Source organism: Kwoniella dendrophila, chromosome 1, assembly GCF_036810415.1.
Source record: "Kwoniella dendrophila CBS 6074 chromosome 1, complete sequence".
NCBI lineage: Eukaryota > Fungi > Basidiomycota > Tremellomycetes > Tremellales > Cryptococcaceae > Kwoniella > Kwoniella dendrophila.
In genome coordinates this window covers 1,036,923-1,059,218 of record NC_089476.1, presented here as the reverse complement: position 1 = coordinate 1,059,218, position 22,296 = coordinate 1,036,923, and the positions used below count along the sequence as shown (strand labels likewise).

Below are 22,296 nucleotides of genomic sequence, written 5' to 3'. Positions count from 1 at the left end.
GCATTAGTAATACTGTCAACGAGGATAACATGGATTAGCTCTCAGGTGATATCTTTCGCAAATGGTTCTGGAAACAACAAGCAAGGTACTTTTATCCTTTTTCTACTTCACTGGTCTATGAGAGATTTATGGGTGAAATATCGTCGATTGCAATTACTTTGAAGAAACTCAATACGAAATCCCAATAACGAGTTTACGACAAATCCCTATAATGTCAAGACGCTCAGCACCACCACCATCTTCAACATCCTCATCATCTACAAGCAGATTTAATCCTGAAGAAGTTTATTCACCTATTCTAAAACATTTATCACTTGTACCGTCATTTAACGATCTTTCATTATCAGAAAGAAGCAATAACAGTCACAATGGAAGATTAACTACATCATCTTCCTCCTCATCATTGAATTCTCCTATACCAACGTCAATTAAACATAAAACATACAGAAATGGAATAGGAATTCCCAATCGAATGTACGCTGAAACTCCAAGTTCTACATCAATTTCATCTGATGAAGAAGAAGATGATCATGATGAATATGGAATTAATGATCAATCAAAAGCAACTATAAATGTTGAAATTGAACAAGCTAAATCATGGTTAGATATGTCAACAACGACGACTCACATCAGTAAAAATCATCCTTCAGTCACCGATGTAATTAATAGGAATAAAGGAAAAGGAAAAATGCAACCAATGGATGATCAGCAAAAGGAAGGTTCAGCAGCTAAATTGCCTCCCGAAATTCTGATTCAGGTGAGAATCTTTCATTTAGCTCTTTTCCTTCATTGCAGGTTATCTACAGGATACATGTATATAACTATATATTCATGTGTATATAGTCATAAGAAATTAGAGGGGAAATGCTAAATCATTCCACATCATATAGATTTTGCGCTTATTACCGAAAAATAAAGACTTATTATCAGCATTACTAGTTTCAAGATCATGGTGTTTATGTACATTTTCATTACTATGGACTAAACCACAAATAACATCTGTTGAAACTTTAATTGATATAGTCAGAGTTATATCATCTGATGTTGATGATCTTTCATTATCCTCTTCAATAACTGGAACAATGAATAAAACTAAAGAGAAGAAATCAACGTTATTGCCATACGCATTAACGATTAAACGATTACATTTAAATCAAATATCAAATTACCTAAATGATGATTTATTTTTAGAATTTTCAAGATTGAAAAATTTAGAAAGATTAACAATATCGAATTGTCAAAATATTTCAACAAATACTTTAATTCATGTAATAAGAGAATTGAATGAATTAACTTCAATTGATTGTTCAAATTTAAATACAACAGTAAATGATCTAGTTGTTCAAGAATTATCATATTCAGCGAAAAATTTACAAGCTATAAATCTATCTGAATGTAAATTGCTGGGAGATGATGGTGTTTTAGCTCTAGCAAAAGGTTGTAAATTGTTGAGAAGAGTGAGTGAATTAGTCTGATCTCGATTAGAACCATGATCGACGTCATTACATATTATAATATACGAATGACAAATATAAAATAGCTTGAGACTGTCATACTGATGATCACGTACTATATAGGCAAAATTCTCAAAATGCCATCGTATAACACCCAGATCATTGATACCTCTAGTGCAGAATTGTAACCTATTATTAGAACTGGATTTACAGGAAGTCGTTTCAACCTCTAATTCAGTCATTTATTCAATTTTTACAAATTTAACTTATTTACGTGAATTGAAATTGAATGGTTGTACAGAATTAAATAAAGATTGTATACCTAATCTGATTGAATTAAAACATCTTTCGGAAAATCAATTAGTAGATCTGACAAACTCATTCAACATCAACTTGGACCACCAAGAAGAGGAAGCGGAAAAAGTGGACCAGGAACATCATAATCCTGAACATCAACAACAGAGAATCGTTAATCTGATAACCCCCAAAAATGATTATTTAGATCACCTAAGAGTAGTTGATTTCACAGGTTGTACGAATTTAGGTGATAAAGCAATTGAAAATTTGATTCAAAATGCACCAAAATTAAGAACATTGACTCTAACTAAATGTTCAAAATTAACTGATGATACGTTACACTCAGCCGAAAAATTAGGTAAACATTTACATTATTTACATCTTGGTCATGTTAAATTGTAGGTCATTGCTTGCATCACATCTACAAACAGCTCGAAACGACATCTTGCTAATATCGTCCCATTTCGACTCTAGAATCACGGATTCAGGTATAATACGCTTAGCGAAAACATGTACACGTTTACGTTATATCGATTTAGCTTGTTGCGAATTATTAACGGATGAATCGATAATGGAACTAGGTGTTAACATGCCTAAATTGAAAAGAGTGGGATTGGTCAAAGTGAGTAAATTATACGCTATCACTATATAGTATATATATTCAGTCAAAATATGGCTAACTTGGGAGCGCTCATTAGGTCATCAAAATAACAGATGAATCACTATACTCGCTAGTGGAACGTTACACAGCCCTCGAGCGTATCCACTTATCCTATTGTGATAATCTTTCGATCAGGGCTATTTCTCACATGTTGAATAGGTTGCCTCACATAAAGCATCTAAGTTTGACAGGTGTTAGCTCATTCAAGAAAAGGGAATTACAACAGTATTGTAGAGCGCCACCAGAGGTAAGTGTGATATATAGCGATGTAGGAAAGGCTATCTTATCGATTCTGATCATGCTTCTTTACTTCCCATAGAATTTCAATGAACATCAAAGAGCAGCATTTTGCGTGTTCTCAGGACACAAGGTTGATGAATTGCGACGTTATTTGAATGAAGTATATATGATCTCCTCAATCGAAAGTGATTCAACCTCTACAAGAAGGAACTCAGGTTCTTCCTCAACCAGCTCAATTACTATACCTGGTACATCATCTTCACCACCAGCATTCCTTTTGCCCGATCAAAATCATCCTTGCCATCCTAATTCATCTTGGCAACCTTCTACTTCTAATGGCAATAACTACATCCAGATAAATGGACCTAATCCGTCTGAAGTTGCAGTGAATAATGGATATGTCTATCGTCGAGGTTCAGCACCAGCTCTAAGGAATCATGGGATATCATTAGGAGGAGATAATTCTATTCAAAATGTTTCTGTACCTGGACTACCAAGTATGGCATTTGCTTCACCTACACCTAATTTCTTAACTCCATCTGAAACTCTTCCAAGTAGATCCAACAGGACTTCCCTCTCACACGATATCGGGTCAGCTGTGATTCCATCAAGAATAAGACGATCGCATATACCTGGTGGAAGTATACAGATGTCGTCAAGAGAGGGTAGTGCGAGTTCAGTCGATGAAAGGAGACATAGATTAAGATCATCTCATCAGCAAAACCATAGGGAAAGACCTCAAGGCCCTAGAGACGTTGCTTCTCCATCCTCGACATCCAGTCATGATCACCCTCAACATCGCACCCACAACAATGAATCATCAAGACACAATATGCCAGGTAGTCTATGGGATGACAGATCTTTCTCCACCGCAAATAACAATGATTCTAGGAGGAGAAACGAGACTTTAAATTCTTCTTCTACCAATCCAAATGCTAATTCAGCTCTGAACGCAAGCGCAATAGGTATGAGATGGTTTGGCTGGAGAGGAAATGATCAGAACCCATAATTTTAGATTGAGTAACTTGCCATCATTAATAAGCATTATGAATAGGCTATGATCTAGAGCGAGGTTGTCGGGAAGAGAAATCCAAGTTGTTTGTTATTAAGTCGTTTGTACCATGTAACGATCAGGTTCAGCATTTGTAGTAATTTGTAGTAGCATCTCCTCACTTCATTCAGCATTGTCATTTGTCATTCGTCATGTAGTAGCATATCAGTTTGATCTTGCTTCTCTTTTCTTGGCATTAGATGACAGATGACTAATAGCTTACGAGATGTGCGATAATTTCAATTTTCTGTAAAATCGATCAAACATACTAAAATACATCAAAATTAGAAGAAAAGGGTATCTATAATAATTAACGGATTGAAGATCATGCTTCAAAGTCTCTTGCGAACGTAAGAGGATATAGGCGATTGACCATAAGAGAGTAATATAGTTCAAACTAAAAAGAAGCGGTTGACATATCAAGTTCATTTATTTGCCTTGGACACTACATAAAATGAGCAATTATTTAACGACGTCAAAGGTCAGCTGGGACCCAGTAAAAGACAGAAACGATAATCAAACTTACGCTTTTACAATTGGTACAACGATAATAATGATCAAAACTGCAATACCAACACCAATGATAATTCTCATTTTCATATCTTTCCACCACATTTGTTTTCTTACTCTATTAGCACCTCTTCGAAATCCTTGAGCTGAAACGGCAAGTGTGTCTGTTTAGATGTCCAAGACAATCCAATTAATATATACGATTTCCTCTATTGTCTTGCTAGCTTGTCCCCTACTCTGATTTACCGCGTCCTCCCGATTTCAAGATTCTGTTAATGAGTGCCTTTCTCCAGCTCCGCGATTCGCTTTCCCTCCATTATTCAATATTTTATTCAATCCGTTTCTATACACTTCTTTGCGAGCAAGGTCAGAAACTCGGACTTACCTGTCTTATCTTGTAAAGCATCTAACCTTTCACCTCTCTCAGCTACTCGTTGAATGTTTTCGTGCATTATTCCTACTGTATCGTTAACTTGTTGTTGAATAGCAGCAATCTATACGTCCCATATGCAAGGTGTTGAAAGAAAACAGTCAATGTTTGTGTTTTACGGGGGATTGTATGTTCAGAACGTAATTATGGACAGATTATTGATAAAACATATAAGCTATCCAATCCTGAAAAATCTCGCCTACAATGAACAACTACTAACCTTTTGGTTTTGTTGTCCACCTTGTTGTCCTGCACTTCCACCTGCACCAGAAGCTGAATTTGGAGCTGAACTTCCAGCTGGGATATAAGGATCATATGGTTCGGCTGACCTATAGGTTCAATGATACCATACGATTAGCTGCTACACAGTTGGATCATCCTTGTATAGCCATCACACCTACATTCTTGCTATTTATTGGTGGGAGGTGATGGATGAAAAGTGTTCAGTTTGCTGTTGTCCGCTGAGATAAATGCTGTTATATATGTGAATTGCTGGTTATGTGGGTTTGTTAATCAAAGGATTTGAATGAGAATGAAAAATGGTTCGGTGATGGTGTTGGGCTGTGCAAGCATGACGACCGCATGAATGCATCCCATAAACACGACCGCGTAGATCCCTTCTACTACTGCCAAAGGTTGTATTATGTATTATGCTGTGTGGGTGCTGGGGCAAGTGAATCCGGGATCAAATTATGCCACTCCTACCAATCTGAAAAGCGGAACTTGCCGTATAATCTAAAGGTGGAGGCAGACCATCTTGATCTTTACTTAACGCGTCAAGAAAGAGTACGATGGTTGACTGGATTTTACGAGCAAAGTATGTCAGAACATTACTATAATTCATCTCTTTTTGGTTGCATACCGCATCTTCCTTTTTCTCTTGATATATATTCACGACTATTGCTGTACTCATTACCATTTCTCAAGCTCACGCTAGTCCGGCAGAGTCAATAGAGCGAATTCAACCTATATAAAGTGAACCCAATTTGTACTTCCGCTTGGTTCAACAAGAAGGAAAGGGAGAAGAGAAATGAGATTTAGGACAGCAATATCAAATGTCGGTCTGCTACATAGTAAGCCAGCTGGCAATACCCTACTGTAGTAAACAAGGAAGCTGATATACAACGTTCTCTTCAATAAGAGATAACGAGATCATTAGCTGCTTTAGCTAGATCATGCGTTATTCGATTATCACCTGAACAAGTACATTTTATTGTACCGGGAAACGAAAGCTCGACGGGTGTACAAGTATGGTCGTGAGTTGATCGAACACTGGATTCTCACCATGATCAGAGCGATCAGCTGACATATACTACGAAGTCAGGTCAAGGTGGTAAGCTAAGTGATGCGCTTCTGTTGGACTATTAGCTGACATGTAAGAATAGGCAACACTGTTCGATTCCTACAAAATTGAATCAAATGCAAATAACGAGATATGGTTAGAATTGCACTTAGACTCTCTGCTGAAGGTACTACGGAGCGCAGATAGCTCAGGTAAGCTGAAGAATCACCTATAACCCTGGCGAATGAATCAGCTTATAAAATTTTTGTTGGTTAGTTGGAAGTATCAGCGAATCTCGATCTACAGCAGCATTAACAGATTCGGATGTTACACTGAAACTGAACAAGAAAGGTCAACAACCGATATGGGCTTTCGAGATTCGTGGGTATACTGTATGTCATATCTTGTTCCCAGCTTGGTCATCTTCAGCAAGAGATTCACTAAGCTGATTCAGATATCCAAAAATCAGGCTCAGAGGAAAGCAATGTCGATCACACATGAAATACCAGTCAAAATTCTCTCACCGAAAAGACAAGCTGAATTGAATGAGCCACTTTGCCCACAACCTGATGTGAGCTTTCCCACCCATTACCAGGGTTCAAAGTAAGCTGACGGTATGCGACTAGATTCACGTTGTTTTACCTAATTTACTGGAACTGCGGAATATAGTATCGAGACTGAGTCATGTGGCGGATGATGTCAAGGTGTCCGCCAATCATGTAGGTCATCTTAAGAAAGGCATGTATTCCTAATACTAGCTGACCTTCTCACGCACTATAGGAAGGAAGATTAGAATTGACTGCAAATTCCTCTCGGGTGAATCTAACGACGACTTGGAAAGATTTGAATGTACCTACCGCTACATGTATGTATATTCCCTCAATCTCCAATACAGGAAAAGACCAAAGCTGACATTTAGTACCCTAGCTGCTGACGAAGAGCAGGAACCACCGCCTCCAGATCAAATGTTTACGGTATCTGTGGCCATCAAAGGCTTCTTGAAATTCCTTACTTCGCATCTAGTAGGAGGTACAGCGATCGCATGTGAGCTAGTTGGTAACAGGATTTTCTACTGCTTAGCTGACTTACGATATAGGTATATGTGAAGATCATTGCTTGATCGCTTATGTATATATAGGTAAGCTGAATAGCCCTTCTCATTCGGGGTCTCTAGCTTATAAGTATCACTTTTCGCAGGTGAACTCAACGAAGCAGGAGGGGTGTTAACGTTCTTCATACCGGCAAAGATAACAGATGATTAGGGGTAATGAAGTGAATATCCACAAGCAATAATCGAGCTTCATAATGTTTGTAGTTTAAAGTTGTATTTATCAATCTAATTATACCCTGCATACATCATTCTGCATATATACCTATGAAAGCTAATATTTACGAGATGGAGAGGTGCGCGCCTTCTCGGTTTGAGCATGTTTGATTACATTCTGGCGATCCTTCGAGCATAAGATCTAGATATTGATGGTACTACTGAGCCTTCGATGATCACGCCTGATACCAAAACAGTGATCGAAAAGGATGAATGCTTTATTTCAGAATACATCGAGTACAAATACAATAATGTACATGGCGATATGCTAATGCTAAAGTCGATCAAATCTATAATTTACCCAAACCAATTTATCCAAGTATCTCTTATTGATAGTCTATTTGTTCAGGATCATCGTCTTCTTGGATCTTGATCTGGATCTCTGTCAGGTATAATATCTACTGTCCCTTGGTTCAAAAATTCCCCTCTAGCAGAAGCTTTAGCAGTTTCTGATAGATGATTACCACGAAAACGTCTTCTCATATCGAGCTATACATAGATAAGAAAGATAAATGGATCTTAGCGATCAAATCTCGACATTTTTTCTAATTTCATATAATGATAAAGAAATCCACACTTGATCAATGGAAAGTAAGAAGTAAACTGGAGACTGTATCACTTACCATACCTTTCTTGCAATCTGCAAATCTAGCTATCAAATGTTGACATTGTATAGGTAATTCTTGTGGATGATGTAAACATTCTGATGGTGTTTTACCTGATTTTAGTACGCTATTATAATGTAGATGATAAAAGCAATGAGATATCAGCGTACCGCTATTCAATTAAACTCAGCCAGATGATTGACGAAGCACAGAAATCGATTCCAGCGATGTTCCTCTCTTTCCTCTCCCGCTTTACAGCTCTTCATAGAAAAGATAGAAATGGCAAAATTGGGAAGGGAACAGAATTATGCTAGGCTATTATATATTCCTGATTTACTCACCAATCTGTCCTCAGTAAACAAGCCACTAATTCATCTCTGGATTCTTGACATGCAGCAGGTGGTGACATCGTTATTGAGATTACGTTGTCTTATCTTATCAACCGATTTCCAAATTTCTAATTTTTGGTATTTAAATTCTGCTTAATATCCAAGATGAATCCTTTTTCTAGCTCGATGACTAAATTCAAGAAGGCTGTTGGTGACTGTTAATTAAATTCTTCTTTATTTATAATATGCTTGCGTATGTTCCATAAGAGTATAGTGGCAATATGTATTATAATGTATAAGCGTATGCAACCAAAATAATAACAACAACAAAAAAAAGTTAGAAACGAATGATTTTCGATATATTCCGTTATAACTTCTGGTCGTTTGGTGCGTGCCTGAGATGGGGTTGAGCAGAAAGTTGCCGTTGATGACGAAACTAACTCCTTGTAAGATTTTTTTAGATGTTCCATGATAGTAAAGAACACAGACTTTTAGTTTGCTTTGAACGGAAACAAAGAAGAAGATACAAACCATTTGAGTGTGATTGGCATCACTGGCTCTGACTGATAATCAAAAACAAATCCCTATTTTACCTTCTGCATTTTCTGCCGAGCAGATACAGCACAAAAGATGGGGTTTTTAAAACCTCATAAGCCTAGTGATTATCCTTCACTATTGTTGTACATCTTAGATGAAGTGAGTTTCTTCATTACCGACAAAGAGAATAGTGGAGTATAGACTGATATTAAAATATCCATCACAGACACACATAACGGTAACCCTATCGACAGCGTTAACTATATTATATACTAGAAATGCACATGTCATCTGGTTTGCTATCGGAGCTTTAAACTCTTCTTTATCTGGTATGTTCAGCATTATATCTTCGCTTCTAAAATGCTCGTACTTCTTGTACAGATAGAGAATAAACAAACAACGTACTGATGAATAAAACCAATTGTAGCCAAATTACTCAAAGAATTAATTCGTAATCCTCGACCCCCACCTCCAGATCCAACCTCATCAATATCGAAAATACGTCCAAAAAGGACATATGGAATGCCATCAACTCATTCAACTTCATTGACTTTCTATTTCATATACCTTATACCTTATGTTAGGTATTTACCTTTTCCTTTAGACATCTTAGGTGGAATAGGTTTAACTGGTTATTGGTTATTAGGTTTATGGTCAAGAAAACAGCTAGGTTATCATACTTGGGAACAGATTTTTGGTGGTGTAGCTTATGGTACTTTTTTAGCTTTATCTTGGAGATTGGTTTATAATAAATATCCTTTCATAGGTAGTAGAATACAGTATATAACGGATATTGTTTGGAGCAGGATTTTTGGATAGATAAGAGCTTATAGATAATATAGAAATCATAGAGACCAGACGATGCAGCTCGCAAACTGAATTCGCTTCCTTCAAGTATTACGATGCAGACAATCAATAATATCAACGTGACAATCGCTAATGATGATGATACATTTTAGATTATGTCAACTATTTATATACAACTTTATATGAATTTGATTATTTGACTTCTTTCACTTTTCTTCTATATACCCCCGATGTTTATCGGAACGTTTCTTGATCTCGTTCTCGTCTTTGTTGTTGGTTCTGATAATATTGTTGTTGTCTGTGACCACCACCATACCCTTGACCCTGCTGGTTTTGCTGGAAACCGCCACCGCCATAACCACCTCGACCCCCACCTCTATTGAAACCACCTCTGCCACCTCTGTAGTTATTGTTTGGACCATTGTAGCCTCCTCTACCATCACCGCCATTGTTATAACCACCACGACCTCTACCTCTGAATCCACCACCACCTTGTTGCTGATTCTGGAAAGATGGCCCACCAGCTTCACCAAAAGTATCAAAATTTCTATGTCGTTCATCAGCTCTTGATACTTTAGATATTCCGGTCGATAAATTATCAAAAAAACCTGATTTGTTATATTTAACAGGTTGCGGTTTCTCTTCCGGGGGAGGAGAAGTAGCTAAAGCCGAAGGATGTGGTTGTGATTCAGGTTCACCAATATCTTGTTGATTCGATTCACCATCACCGTTATTTTGCAGTACATCGCCATTGCCATTCTTGAGAGCTTCTTTCTCTTTCTCGAATTTTTCGTTGCTTGCTGCAAAGTCAAATTCGGTGTCTGGCACCTCTATCGGTTGAGCCCTAGGGCCTCTCCTGGGTCTATGCTCTTCATTAACATTCAAATCAGATATGCCTCGCTGCACTCGATCTAAAGCGGTAGCAGCGGAGATAGCTGCACCTGTAGGTTTGGGTGGAAAATCATACGATTGTTTGCGAGGTTGAGATGATGAGGCTACAGGACCTGATGGCGGTTGGTTTTGTTGATGGATAGGTTGAGGTGCTTGAGCAGCGGGAGGGGCATTTTGACTCTACAGACAACATCAAGTGTCAGCCTTTCACGTTACATCGAATTTGCAATCATTGATAAGAATAATTGAAAGATAAAATGGCTCAGAAGGAAGGCAACGGAGGTGTCCACACTTTTTTGCGCTCTCGGACATCGGTCCCGAAGGACACTTTACATCCGAAAAATGCTTCATCATAGAATTGAGGTAGGGGAAAAGAATGATTAGAGAGGGGTATTCGACGAGACTTGGATATTTGCGATTATAGAAAGATACAAATATACTCACAACTGAAGCAAGGATAGGATCTACAGGAGCTTCTTCACCTGGAGGAATGTAGTTCTCTACTAGAGCTAAAGATTCGATAGACTCGGTACTGCAAAAGCGGAACAAGGTCAGTTCTGTGAAGACATGATAGAGAGAAACGCTGAACTAACTGGAATCTAACCCATCCTAAGGATTTATTTGAACCAGGTAGCTTCCGCTGGGTAGGTCTATCCTCGGTACCATGGTTATACACTATTCTTAATGGTTAGCTACATGACTGGGAAAGAAGCAGACGGTAGCTCACCTTGCGCTAAACAGATGGTTTGATCTTCTTGGTTGATATGATCAAATATACCTGTATATCGTACTCCTAATTTGGAGACTACTTGGAAGGGCTTGCTACAAGTACGGAAGAGAGGGAATGAGCTACAATACTATACAAAAGCTACATAGTGTAGTTTAATAGGAAGGAGAAAGACACGTACCCCTTGAATTGACTATAATCAACAGCCATTGTACATGTATTTTATGTATGAAAGTTATATCAACGAAAGAGAAAGAGGGGGTATCAACAGAACAGAAGAAATCGAAAATGATGAGATGAGATTATGTAAAATGAGTGAAGAAATACACAAATTGAGTTGAGAAAGAAAGAAATGATAGAAAAGAAGAAGATGGAAGTAGGAGGGGAAGGTGAATGAAGGATGAGATGAACAAGCTACAAGTTGATTCTAAACCGTTTGGTCGACTTGTACAGTGAGATTTGGGAGAAATTACGGTAAATGCCTGAATAAAAATGGACTTGCCACGTGAATCACTGCGCGTGTGTTTTCTTGAAAGCTAAAGGTTTAAGTAAATCAATAACAAATAGTAAGAAAAAGTCTGCCAGAAATACTTTCTTTCCTTGTTTCTCCTTGAATTTAGCTTGCAGAATTTAATGTAGCCTTATAGCTGGCCAGCTAGCAGGAATTCAGAATACCTTAGATTTCAGACTCTACCTCAATCGATACCAAAAACCCTACATGTCACAGTGAACCTGCAAGTCGAGGCATCATTGGCCTCAAAAAATCAACATGACAACCTCCACTTCTAGTTCCCTCTTTCCTATATTAGTAGTAGGGGGAACATGGTATTACTTGTCCTCACGAGGATCGGTTACACAGACTATCTGGTGAGCTGCCGATAAGGATATCGAGCCCTGATACAGTAGCTCATGTACAAATATCAGGTTGTCGCTTAATATCCTTGAAACATTAAGAGCACTTCGTGTGGTTAGGCCCAATGGAAGGAGAATTGGCATGAATACGAGGAGAAAGGCAATGAGAGAAAGTTTGATATGTTGGTCAGTATATGTAAGTTAGCTGCTGGGTGTGTTGAATTGAATCCACCGAAGAGCAGCTAATGACATTATGTACAGGTAATTTTCCAGACGATCGGGCCTATCATTTCTACTCTTCTAGGATGGATACCATTTTACTCGCCCGTGAAAACCGTTTTGACTATGGCATTTCTGTTCACAAGATTGCCGGTAAGTCTCTGATGATTAGGACTACCTTGTTTCAGCTGGAGGGAACCCGTCTAATATCTAGCGGGACAAGCTGACTTGACAATGTATAGGCTTCTTCTCATTTATTCCATCATATCCTTACTCCCCTCGTCAAGCCATATGAGACCCCTATTGATCTCACCATACTGCTCATTCAGTCAATCGGCATCTTAATATTCCACTATATACTCCAAGTTCCTATTTCTTTCATCATCACCACCTGCATGTACTTCAAGCGCGTGGCTGTATCCGCTTATCTACAAGCTATCGTTCATGTCAAATCGCGAAAATCAACTGTGATACCCAAATCACCAAAGCGGACTACTGTCATTAGCGAAGACTTCCGAGCCCGAGCCGCTTTCCTTTCTCCACCCCCTCAAATACCTGGCTCAATATTACTTCGACATCCTTCCCCTAGACCGCCTACACCAAGAAGATCAATATCATTCTTATCCCCTCCAGCTACACCTAAAATCTTACCTCCTTCCCCACCTTCTTCTCCTGAATCAGATGAAATACAAATCATAGCCGGACCCAGTACACCCCGTCGACCATCTTCTGCCCGAAGGGAAAATAATCTGTTAAATGTGGAGGAGATTCGAGAAGTGAGGAAATCTCCTAGACGGCAGAAAGCGGTCGATGTGGATAATACGGAATTGGACAATTTGGATTTGACGCAAAGACAGGATACAATGCCTGAGAAGAAGAAACCTGATAGGCCAAGAACAAAAGCTGTTAAAAGTACAAAGGAAGACTATTCATCAAATACAATCATGTCAAGTGGTAGGAAAGGTAAGGGTAAAGCTTTACCTGTATTGGTCATACCGGATGAAGATGAGATGAACTTTCCGGAAATTCAACATCTACCGCCATTACGAGATCATGCAAATCCAATGGTTATCGACTCGATATCTTCTAAAGCAGGTGTTTCAACTGTGATTGAAAACGATGGTGAAGCATTTCAAATACCTAAAAAAGCTGTAAATTCCCGTAGCAAAATTGTCGCCCTACCAACAGTCTCCAAATTACGAGGACTTTCCTCCACGTCGACTAGACCAGAAACGAATAAAGCGAAACCATACTCTCGGATAAAAGAAACATCAAAGCCAGACTCGAAATCAGTGACAGCTCTAAACAAGACCAACATATCCGACACTAATCCAGATAGAAATCATATATCTAGAAAGACTATTGTCAAAAGTTCTACTACTACAACTCGAACCACTAAACCTACTACAACTAAGCTCAAAACACCTAGAAAACCGAGAATATTGAGAGCTAGTGAAGGTGGCGTAGCTCATGATAAACCCATCTCAACTTCTGCTTCCAGAGCTAGGACACGAGCGAGATCGAAAACGGCTGAAATCGTTACGGAGCAACCGACAGTGGAAGAAGTGAAAAAAGTTGGTGAAAAAAGAAGAACTATTCCTGCGGTTGATGTAGAAGCAGTAACTAAAAGGAAGAGGGTGAAAAAGTAACTTGATCATGTTATTAGAATGAAACCTTTCCTCAATTCAGTATAAACTTCTAAGTTGTATTTTGTAATAGTAGCCCTTTCTATTATGCATATCACCTTCCAAGACCCACCAGATATTCGGATTGACGTACACTTAAAATTACATGTATAGCATAATGATATAAATATGGATAGACACTCAGAAGGATATGATTGATGCATACCGTTGTTGATTGATCAATATATAATTGTAGAAAGAGTCGTATTTCAACCCAGTTCCGGATACTGGCGACTACTAGAATCCGCCAATTCTTTTCTTTTCCTTTTTCTTCTTTTTCTCTTTATTCACATCCCTTCCACCAAAAGGTCCTCTTTCAACTTGAGTAGAAGCGAATTGTATACTTTCTTCAGGCTGACTTGAACCTAGATTCTGATAATGGGTTTGAGATTGAGGTAATGAGATTTGTGGCGGTGGGGATGATCTGATAGATAAACCTAAATCTGGTGGAAGGTTTTTAACATTCGGTAAACTTGTTACGGAAGGTGTTATACCTAATTTAGGTATATTTGGTTGAGAGTATAAGTGAGGCTGCGAATGAGGTTGAGGGTAATTTCCATTTGATAAAGAAGGAATATTGTAAGCGTCAAGCTGACTTTGTGAGTGGTTGTGATAAGATGGTTGAGAGTATTTCATTGGTGATGTAAAAGATGAAGGTAATGGTTTTATAATTCTTTCTGGTTGTGAATAAGATGGTTTATAATAACCATTATTTCGATGTTGAGTTTGATTTTCATTAGTTATGTCATCTTTTCTCCATGATGTCCAATGGAATTCTGAAGGATTTTCTCCTAATTTCCAATCATTCATTAAATTCCTTAATGTCAAATTCTTTAAATCCTCTTGATTGTAATTATTGTTCTTCTCGTTACTTATATTTTCTTCTCGTTCACCATCTTGGTCTTCAGTTATGGTAAATTTAGGATGTAAGAAATTGAATTTTACATCTGGTGGTTCTTTATGATCATTCAAACTTAATTTACCAGCCGCTCTAGCGAATAATTCATCAGGTTCAGTTAACTGAGTAGCATATAATCCTATTTCTTCCTCGTTATTGGGTTGAGGTAGATTGATAGGTTCAGAAGATATAATCGTTCTGGATAAACTAAGATCAGCTGATAATTGCGCTATATCTTCTTTCTTTATTGATTGAGCTGGAAAGGATCGCTTTAGATTTTCAAATACATCCAACGGCGACGAGAAAGATTCATCTGATGATTGAAAACAAGGTTGAGATTCATGAAACATTGGTAAATTAGGACTGAGAGTCGAAATTACTGGAAAATGTTTCTTTACATCAATTTGACTGAGAGATTCTATTGTGGCCGTTGGTGCTTGAGGATGTATTGGTAATGAATTTAACAGATGTGACTGTAGATTGATTGGTTCGGGATATACGGAATCTCGAGCGAGATCGCCTCTATTTACGTGGAGATCAAAGTAGTAAGTAGAATACTTTTGCAAAGGATCATGTGAAAAATGACTTACGCTGTCATGAGGTGTTCCAGGGGGGCATCCATTTCTCTGAGATACTGTTCGAAATCTTGTGGTCGAAGGTAAACATCCTCCTCCTTCATTCTGAGCGGTTGATTGATTTCTATAGGAAATTCAAAGGTCAATTACTGTCCCAAAGCTGATGACAGCAAACGAGGATCAGGATTTACCTAACCAGGCCCATCTGAAATCTAATTCTCTCCCTTTCTTCTCCTTGTCTTCATTCTCATATTGAGGTCCTTTCACGCGACACAGTAGCTTCTCGACATGATCATCCCATGCTGCCCTTAATTCTGTTATACTTTGTTCCCCATCTCTCTTGATCATTTTGGTATGGTTCTGCGAAGAAGTGATAGGTATCGAATATATAGCTCCATTTTCAGCGAGACCGATCATACATTTCGAATGACGGAAAGAAGCTGGTGAGAAGCCTATTAAGGATCCTAGCTCTTTAACAGGTAGGACCAAAGCATAAGGATGTGATAACGATCGGAATTGAGAAAATTTCCGATCGTAGGAAATCGTAGGAAAAGCCAGTATATACTTTTGAGTGGATGAATATAAGATTGTACACGAATCTGTATTACCCAGATAAGCTTTCGTCCCTCCTCTGAATGACTAGAAATCAAACTAATAGCGTACCTTTGTTAGTCAGACCAGGTATAACGCCAACTTCAAGATCGGCACAAGATCCAAAATCATGTTTCCAGCTCATTATTGGTGATCCAGGTTTACCTTCATCTATCCACATGACCTCGTAATTTGTCGATAAGACTGTGTGTTGTGAACCTCGCTGTAAGGCTGTTTTATCTATTGAAGCGAATTGCCGATCTTTCCCTCGTAAGCTTAAAAGAGTAGTGGATGGATGTGCGGGATCCTGAGGGTGATTGTCAGCACCCATTGGGCCAGTCTATATGCCTTTGTGCGACGACTTACATCAAGATCAATAATCACCGCTTCCTTAGATGACACGGTTAGAGCTGTTCCAGGTTTAGCACCGAAGGCTATACGAAAAAATTGATGTCGATCTTCTGTAATTCTATTCCTTACTTTACGTCTATCGTCACAACTGTCAGCTTTCTGCTATGATGGGAAAACACAACGGATGCTAGGTAGATGAACATACAGATTCCAAGCTTTTTCAATTCGACTATTCCGATTCTCTTTTTCTTCCCACCATAGCCAAACCCCTCCACTTTCATCAATGATTAAAATTCTAGACCATAAAGTGGGATCTATAGCTACATCAACATGTCTCCGACCTTCTGTATCTTCATAGCTGAGTGAAGCCGTTCTTTGCGATATGATAGGTGGTTGAGAATTTGGTGGAACATAAGTATGATCGGGAACTAAATTCAGCAGATGCGTGGTCGATTGCAGCCGTACTAAAAGGGCTGTAGCCTCGCCTATATTCCCGGAAACACATTCAGTGAGCACATGCTGATCACCTGTAGTAGTCCCCCCGTACAGTGTAATACTCACGATCGATTCTTGAGCTTGAAACTACAGGTGAAGAGACGATCTGTAATATTGGCGTAGGGAATCTCTCGACTACTCTATGAGTAGGTACAAAACGTAATTTACATCTTGGATCCACCTTTCTGCTATTTGCAGGTAGGAAAGGACTTATGTCTATTGGCGGATGCATGTAGATATATGTAAGCTTTGTTCCCTTAGTCTGAAAAAGACAAGGACCTGAAAGCTTACTGAGGTGGTGGCCTACTTCGCCAACAGGAAACGCTAACAGCGTTTTCGCTATTCTAGCTCGGGGATTTTCAATTATAGCTAATTTTGGTCCAGAGTATATATCCCTTTCAGGAATAGGTAGGCCAGGTAGCTTCGATGTATTCGATGGACCAGCTTCATTGTTTCCTTCATCCTCGTCTAAGACTGATATTAGAGCTTCATGTAGTCCGTATCGCTCGTAAGGTGAAAATAGGGATTCGATGTGTTTTGCCTAACAGGATACGTACAATACAGCATTAGCAACTTCATGGTGGTGACCATCACGGTCCCGGATCATTCAACATATTAATACAGTGATACTGAACTGGTACATACCGAAGCATCGAGCTGGTCTTTCAAGGGTACATCCCGTAATTGTTTTTCTAAAGAACGAGTAGCGGGAAAAAGACATACTGCGCTATCTCCAGCAACATATCGCAAGTCTGCAGGAAAGTGACAAGGATGTTAATGACCTTTTATTCAAGGAGAAGAGCTCTGTTAAAGATTCGACTAACCTTTTCTATCCTCACTTGCCCATACCCAATTCCATCCTTTTTTACCTTTCTCAAGTGTGACACCTCCACTTCTACCAAAATCCAATATAGGTCCTCCGACTCCAACTTCAGATCTAACTTCCACAGTCTTTTCTTCTATATGCTGAGGAATACCATAATCGAATTCATCTTGATATTTGTCCTTACGACGACCATGTCTCCTGGATCTTGGTAATGGTAGATGTTCGACTGATGAAGGAAATGTCATATTGGATGACTGAGATTTGAACGAGAAACGAACATTCGTGGTACGATACGGCCCTACTTGAGCTGGAGACAGATGTGAAAATTTGCACCGTATTGTTCACCCTGGTAGATAGATCTAGAGACTGATTGTTTCACAATGAGAATGTAGTAAGATGTATGCGCATGGGCATCAAGTAGAGAGAAAAAGTCAAAAACATAGTGAAAACGTCAAAACATGAAATCTGTGTTTACTCGCTAAGTTCCGCCGGAAGTAGTATCGATCCTCCCGGCTTGATGAATGAACGAGACGGGTGAAGAGAAACGCTTTGTCCCATCATCTTTAGCTTGCATCTTTCACCTATACACGCACTAGTATTTCGCAACGCTTCTTCTTCACGATAGATCCTATAATGATGAGCGACGAATGTCAGAAGACCTAAAGCTTACCAAGTCCAATCTTCAAGGTACTGTACTGTAGAGAGAAATTATGGAAAGGAACGTTTGATCATGAAACAGGATACGCTTAGGACTGGAAGTGCTAATCGTTTCAGTTTCACCTGTTGTGTTATTGTTGATTCGAAAAACCGAAGCCTCGTGGACGTATCCTTTGTGACTTGTAGATTGAAAGCTAAGATCATCGGAGCATCTAGACTGATGGATTCTCAGAGATATGGTACGTGCATCACGCTAATTGATACGCTAATCGATAACACAGACCTTGCAACCCTCTGCATCTGGAAAATCCAAAACAACAGTACCATCCAACAAAATACACAATTAACCCTGACTTTGTATCCGTACCACATACCAAGTGCGAAGCATTGCAAACACACACATATATATATGTAGCACAGCTTATACTGATTTAATACTTGCCCATCCATGATCGTTCTGCATCCTCCTAGAATCCTTTCTCTGCTCATCCTGAATATCCATATTACCTATCATACGTTATCTCCCCTTCTAATCCTGTATCAACTTGCTCAGTAAAGTAAAAATGGTCTCTCTAGGCAAGTTACTCACTCTTCTCCCTTTACTTGCTAGTGCAGTTCAAGCCGCAACCAAAGATGACTGGCGTTCAAGATCAATCTATCAGTAAGTAATCTGTTCTTTCGTCTTCAAACCTCTGTAATGAACATGTACTACCAATGCTAATATATCAATTCTCATTAGATTAATCACCGATCGTTTCGCTGGTGGTGATCAAGAACATTGTACACTTGGAGCAAGGCATTATTGTGGTGGTAATTGGCGTGCTATCATTGATAAATTGGATTATATCCAAGGTATGGGTTTCGATGCAGTTTGGATATCGCCAACTGCTGCAGGATACGAAGGATACTCCAAATACGGAGCGAACTACCATGTGAGTGACATATTCCCCTTCATCTGATCCGACAATCAGCGATCAACATATAATTATCAACTTGGTTAGGATCTGCACAAATCATTTGACGATCTATAATGACCTGCATATGATAGCTGACAACCGTCACCTTGATACAATTTTAGGGCTACTGGACCGTTGATCCAACACAACTTAATTCACATTTCGGTACAGCAGATGATTTGAAAGCATTATCATCAGCATTACATTCAAGAGGGATGTATTTGATGGTTGATATAGCTATAAATGCCATTGCATCAACAAACTACAGATTAGATCAAGCTGTTTTAGACAATGAAAATAATGGTAGAAACTTATTTAAAGATCCATCAAATTATCATGAAAGATGTAATATTCAATGGGGTGATCATCATTCAGAAGAATATTGTTGGTTAGTTTCAGGTGGTGGTGATGGCTTGGATATCGCTTTAAAAGATTTAGCTACTGAAACTCCTGCTGTAGCAAATGTATTGAAAAATTGGGTAAAAGGTTATGTTCAAGAATATGGTATAGATGGATTCAGATTAGACGCTTCAAAACATATGTCAAAACAATTCCAACATGATTTCTGTCAAGAAGCTGGTATTTTCTGTGTAGGTGAAGTTGCCGGTGATAATACTGCGTTAGTCAAATGTCGACCGTTCTGTTCAAGTCTCGAAGGTAGAGCTAAAATACTGATACCTATTAATCCATAGCTACGCCGCTACTTACCAAGGTAATGACGGTATAGACTCCGTATTCGGCTTCGGTGAGCCATATCTGTCATTATCATTTCATTCTTGTGCTGATTTGGACTCAATTAGGTATGCTTTATGGAGCTGCCGCTGTATTCGGAAATGGTAAAACCATGGGAACTTTGAAATACTATATTGAACAAGCTGCTTCATCATACTCTGATCCATCAGTTATTGCTTCTTTCCTTGATAACCAAGATTTACCAAGATTCAACTCTAGAACCAATGATAAATCACTCGTTTACAATGCTATCGTCAGTAATTTCTTATATGGTGGTATTCCAACAGTTTATTATGGTTTAGAACAAGATATTTCAGATGGTCCTAATGATCCAGAAAATAGAGAAGCTCTTGGACGTTACAATAATTACGCGACAAATGGTGATACATACAAGAGAATCACTCAATTGAACCAAATTAGAAATTTCCTTAATAAGAAAGGCAATTTCTTAAAATCAGTCGCTACTGTACTTAAAAATCAAGATAATGATATTGCCCTTCAAAGAGAAGATGCTCTTATCGTTTTAACCAACGTAAGCTTTCTAAATGGAATGATCACAAAGAATCATGACGTCTAAGCTGACATTGATATTTATCTGTTCAGCGTGGCTCTTCTGGTTCTGGTTCCTGGTCTATTGCCGGTACTAAATTCGGTAACAATGCTGATGTCGTAGAGTGAGTTATTTTTCCCAAGAAACCATGATTGAGTTACGGCTAATAGGATGATGTAGCTTGCTCTCTTGTACAAAATCTAAAACCGATGGTTCAGCTTCACTTACAGTATCATGGACAAACGGTCAACCTTTCGTAAGTCGACTTACCATTCTATTCCTTGAGTATGACAATACTGATCACAATCTCGATTTTAGGTATTTGTAACTTCTCCAATTGCAGCTGAAGGAGGATTCTGTGGTGCTTCTGCTCCAGGTAAACGACATTTTGCTGGTCATTCATTTGATATTACTGGTAACAATGACTTTGCTCATTCTGCTTCAGTTAATTCCGTTGTTGCTGGAAATGGATCTTCTAGTACCGGTACTGGTAAAAGATCGAGAAGTAGAAATACCGTAGCTGGTAAGCTTCATTAAACATCTGATCACTGTTCGGTGTCATTTGTGTTAAACACTACACATTCACTATTTCAAGATTTACATTGCGTAGTATAATATAAATATTGCTGTATATCCATTTTAGTTCCGTATTTTGTATATTCTCTACATTTGGCCCATATCATTCATATACAATAGGACGATACCTTTTTGACGCTCTTTTCAATCATTCCCATATGCATTCACCTATATGCTTCTCAAACGAAATGAAATGGCATACAGACCCAGCTGACCTCTGGAGATATTTTAGCTCTAGGCTCACTAGTGGTCCTAGCTGCAACAGTGGCTATATTTCTTTGGTAAGACAATGGAAGCAGTAGCTATGAATTCCTATTGGGTTCAACCGGTACTTTGGTCATTCTGTGGACCATGTCAACCATTTCTATCATGTTACGTTGAACAAATGTGTTGTATATTCCATAGTTTACTATCTGTGGTTTGTAGCTCGATTGTCATTTGATTTCTTGTCATTTTGTTGTATCTTTCTTTATCACTTGAGTCCTATGCATACTTATACATGTAAGCTTCATGTAAAATTGGAGCTTGAGCACCATTGCATTACAAACAGATGTAGGCAGGGGTGAAGGAACTCAATGACGTGGCCTTTCCTATATACCCACCATACTACGAGATATACTTCCGTTCGCATTATCACTCTCTTGAACTCGCCCTTCAGCTTGTGTGGTCACTTCATTCGAGAGTTTAGGTAACAAGCGAACCAAAGTTAATGCATTTTAACGCATTTATATACCATAAATTCAATAACAATACACCCCACTAGATTACAAATAGCATACAAAGGTAGATAAAATGGCTGTGAGTACATAAATGAGCTATAAACAAAAGGGGAAATGATGCTGATGAAAATACACAATATAGTCTGGTTTCGGTTATACAGGTGGTATGTATTTCATGATTCGTCTCAAGTTTTGGTATCCATAAAAATCACTGGTTTCAATACCAGGTTGGAAATGCAATTATAGATGATAGCTGGTCGGAATAAACGGATTACATTCATGAAAAACTATATATTAGTTCAGGCCAGAAGAGAATATAATGATCATTTAGAGTGGACATCATGAAGAAAAATATCAATGTATCATTATGGAAAAAGTTGAATATACTGGAATATCATACAGAAGATAGGATAAGAAAATGCAGGAGGATCATTGTAATGAAAGAGGAGAAGAATATTGTCAAGTAAAT

At 38.5% G+C, this 22,296-nt stretch overlaps 9 protein-coding genes across 9 annotated transcripts; 5 read left to right on the top strand and 4 right to left on the bottom strand.

Moving 5' to 3' along the window:
* Positions 1–211: 211 nt before the first annotated feature.
* On the top strand, positions 212–3,661 carry L201_000386 (uncharacterized protein; the record flags this gene model as incomplete). Its single annotated transcript, XM_066216188.1, has 6 exons — positions 212–757; positions 891–1,457; positions 1,578–2,149; positions 2,226–2,373; positions 2,450–2,659; positions 2,732–3,661. 6 exons carry the CDS (start codon positions 212–214, stop codon positions 3,659–3,661), a joined length of 2,973 nt encoding a protein of 990 aa, XP_066072285.1.
* Positions 3,662–4,225: 564 nt separating this feature from the next.
* On the bottom strand, positions 4,226–5,510 carry L201_000385 (uncharacterized protein; the record flags this gene model as incomplete). Its single annotated transcript, XM_066216187.1, has 4 exons — positions 4,226–4,377; positions 4,599–4,707; positions 4,864–4,972; positions 5,506–5,510. The coding sequence occupies 4 exons, from the start codon at positions 5,508–5,510 to the stop codon at positions 4,226–4,228; spliced, it is 375 nt and encodes a 124-aa protein (XP_066072284.1).
* Positions 5,511–5,673: 163 nt separating this feature from the next.
* Positions 5,674–7,187, top strand: L201_000384 (uncharacterized protein; the record flags this gene model as incomplete). The annotated part of the gene is made up of 11 exons (XM_066216186.1): positions 5,674–5,716; positions 5,785–5,899; positions 5,964–5,976; positions 6,029–6,137; positions 6,202–6,317; positions 6,395–6,496; positions 6,552–6,644; positions 6,706–6,790; positions 6,853–6,969; positions 7,022–7,063; positions 7,123–7,187. The coding sequence occupies 11 exons, from the start codon at positions 5,674–5,676 to the stop codon at positions 7,185–7,187; spliced, it is 900 nt and encodes a 299-aa protein (XP_066072283.1).
* A 413-nt stretch (positions 7,188–7,600) lies between these two features.
* L201_000383 (uncharacterized protein) lies at positions 7,601–8,263 on the bottom strand (the record flags this gene model as incomplete). The annotated part of the gene is made up of 3 exons (XM_066216185.1): positions 7,601–7,738; positions 7,873–7,981; positions 8,196–8,263. The coding sequence occupies 3 exons, from the start codon at positions 8,261–8,263 to the stop codon at positions 7,601–7,603; spliced, it is 315 nt and encodes a 104-aa protein (XP_066072282.1).
* A 550-nt stretch (positions 8,264–8,813) lies between these two features.
* On the top strand, positions 8,814–9,539 carry L201_000382 (uncharacterized protein; the record flags this gene model as incomplete). The annotated part of the gene is made up of 3 exons (XM_066216184.1): positions 8,814–8,879; positions 8,947–9,049; positions 9,148–9,539. 3 exons carry the CDS (start codon positions 8,814–8,816, stop codon positions 9,537–9,539), a joined length of 561 nt encoding a protein of 186 aa, XP_066072281.1.
* A 222-nt stretch (positions 9,540–9,761) lies between these two features.
* L201_000381 (uncharacterized protein) lies at positions 9,762–11,355 on the bottom strand (the record flags this gene model as incomplete). The annotated part of the gene is made up of 5 exons (XM_066216183.1): positions 9,762–10,598; positions 10,863–10,950; positions 11,012–11,093; positions 11,146–11,240; positions 11,327–11,355. 5 exons carry the CDS (start codon positions 11,353–11,355, stop codon positions 9,762–9,764), a joined length of 1,131 nt encoding a protein of 376 aa, XP_066072280.1.
* A 559-nt stretch (positions 11,356–11,914) lies between these two features.
* Positions 11,915–13,865, top strand: L201_000380 (uncharacterized protein; the record flags this gene model as incomplete). The annotated part of the gene is made up of 4 exons (XM_066216182.1): positions 11,915–12,012; positions 12,070–12,193; positions 12,259–12,369; positions 12,459–13,865. The coding sequence occupies 4 exons, from the start codon at positions 11,915–11,917 to the stop codon at positions 13,863–13,865; spliced, it is 1,740 nt and encodes a 579-aa protein (XP_066072279.1).
* Positions 13,866–14,138: 273 nt separating this feature from the next.
* On the bottom strand, positions 14,139–17,882 carry L201_000379 (uncharacterized protein; the record flags this gene model as incomplete). The annotated part of the gene is made up of 10 exons (XM_066216181.1): positions 14,139–15,321; positions 15,390–15,498; positions 15,566–15,973; positions 16,038–16,272; positions 16,332–16,452; positions 16,522–16,801; positions 16,878–17,027; positions 17,103–17,352; positions 17,457–17,563; positions 17,636–17,882. The coding sequence occupies 10 exons, from the start codon at positions 17,880–17,882 to the stop codon at positions 14,139–14,141; spliced, it is 3,090 nt and encodes a 1,029-aa protein (XP_066072278.1).
* Positions 17,883–18,857: 975 nt separating this feature from the next.
* Positions 18,858–21,069, top strand: L201_000378 (uncharacterized protein; the record flags this gene model as incomplete). The annotated part of the gene is made up of 8 exons (XM_066216180.1): positions 18,858–18,955; positions 19,034–19,226; positions 19,373–19,869; positions 19,943–19,995; positions 20,051–20,514; positions 20,586–20,656; positions 20,713–20,788; positions 20,851–21,069. 8 exons carry the CDS (start codon positions 18,858–18,860, stop codon positions 21,067–21,069), a joined length of 1,671 nt encoding a protein of 556 aa, XP_066072277.1.
* Between the last annotated feature and the right edge of the window lie 1,227 nt (positions 21,070–22,296).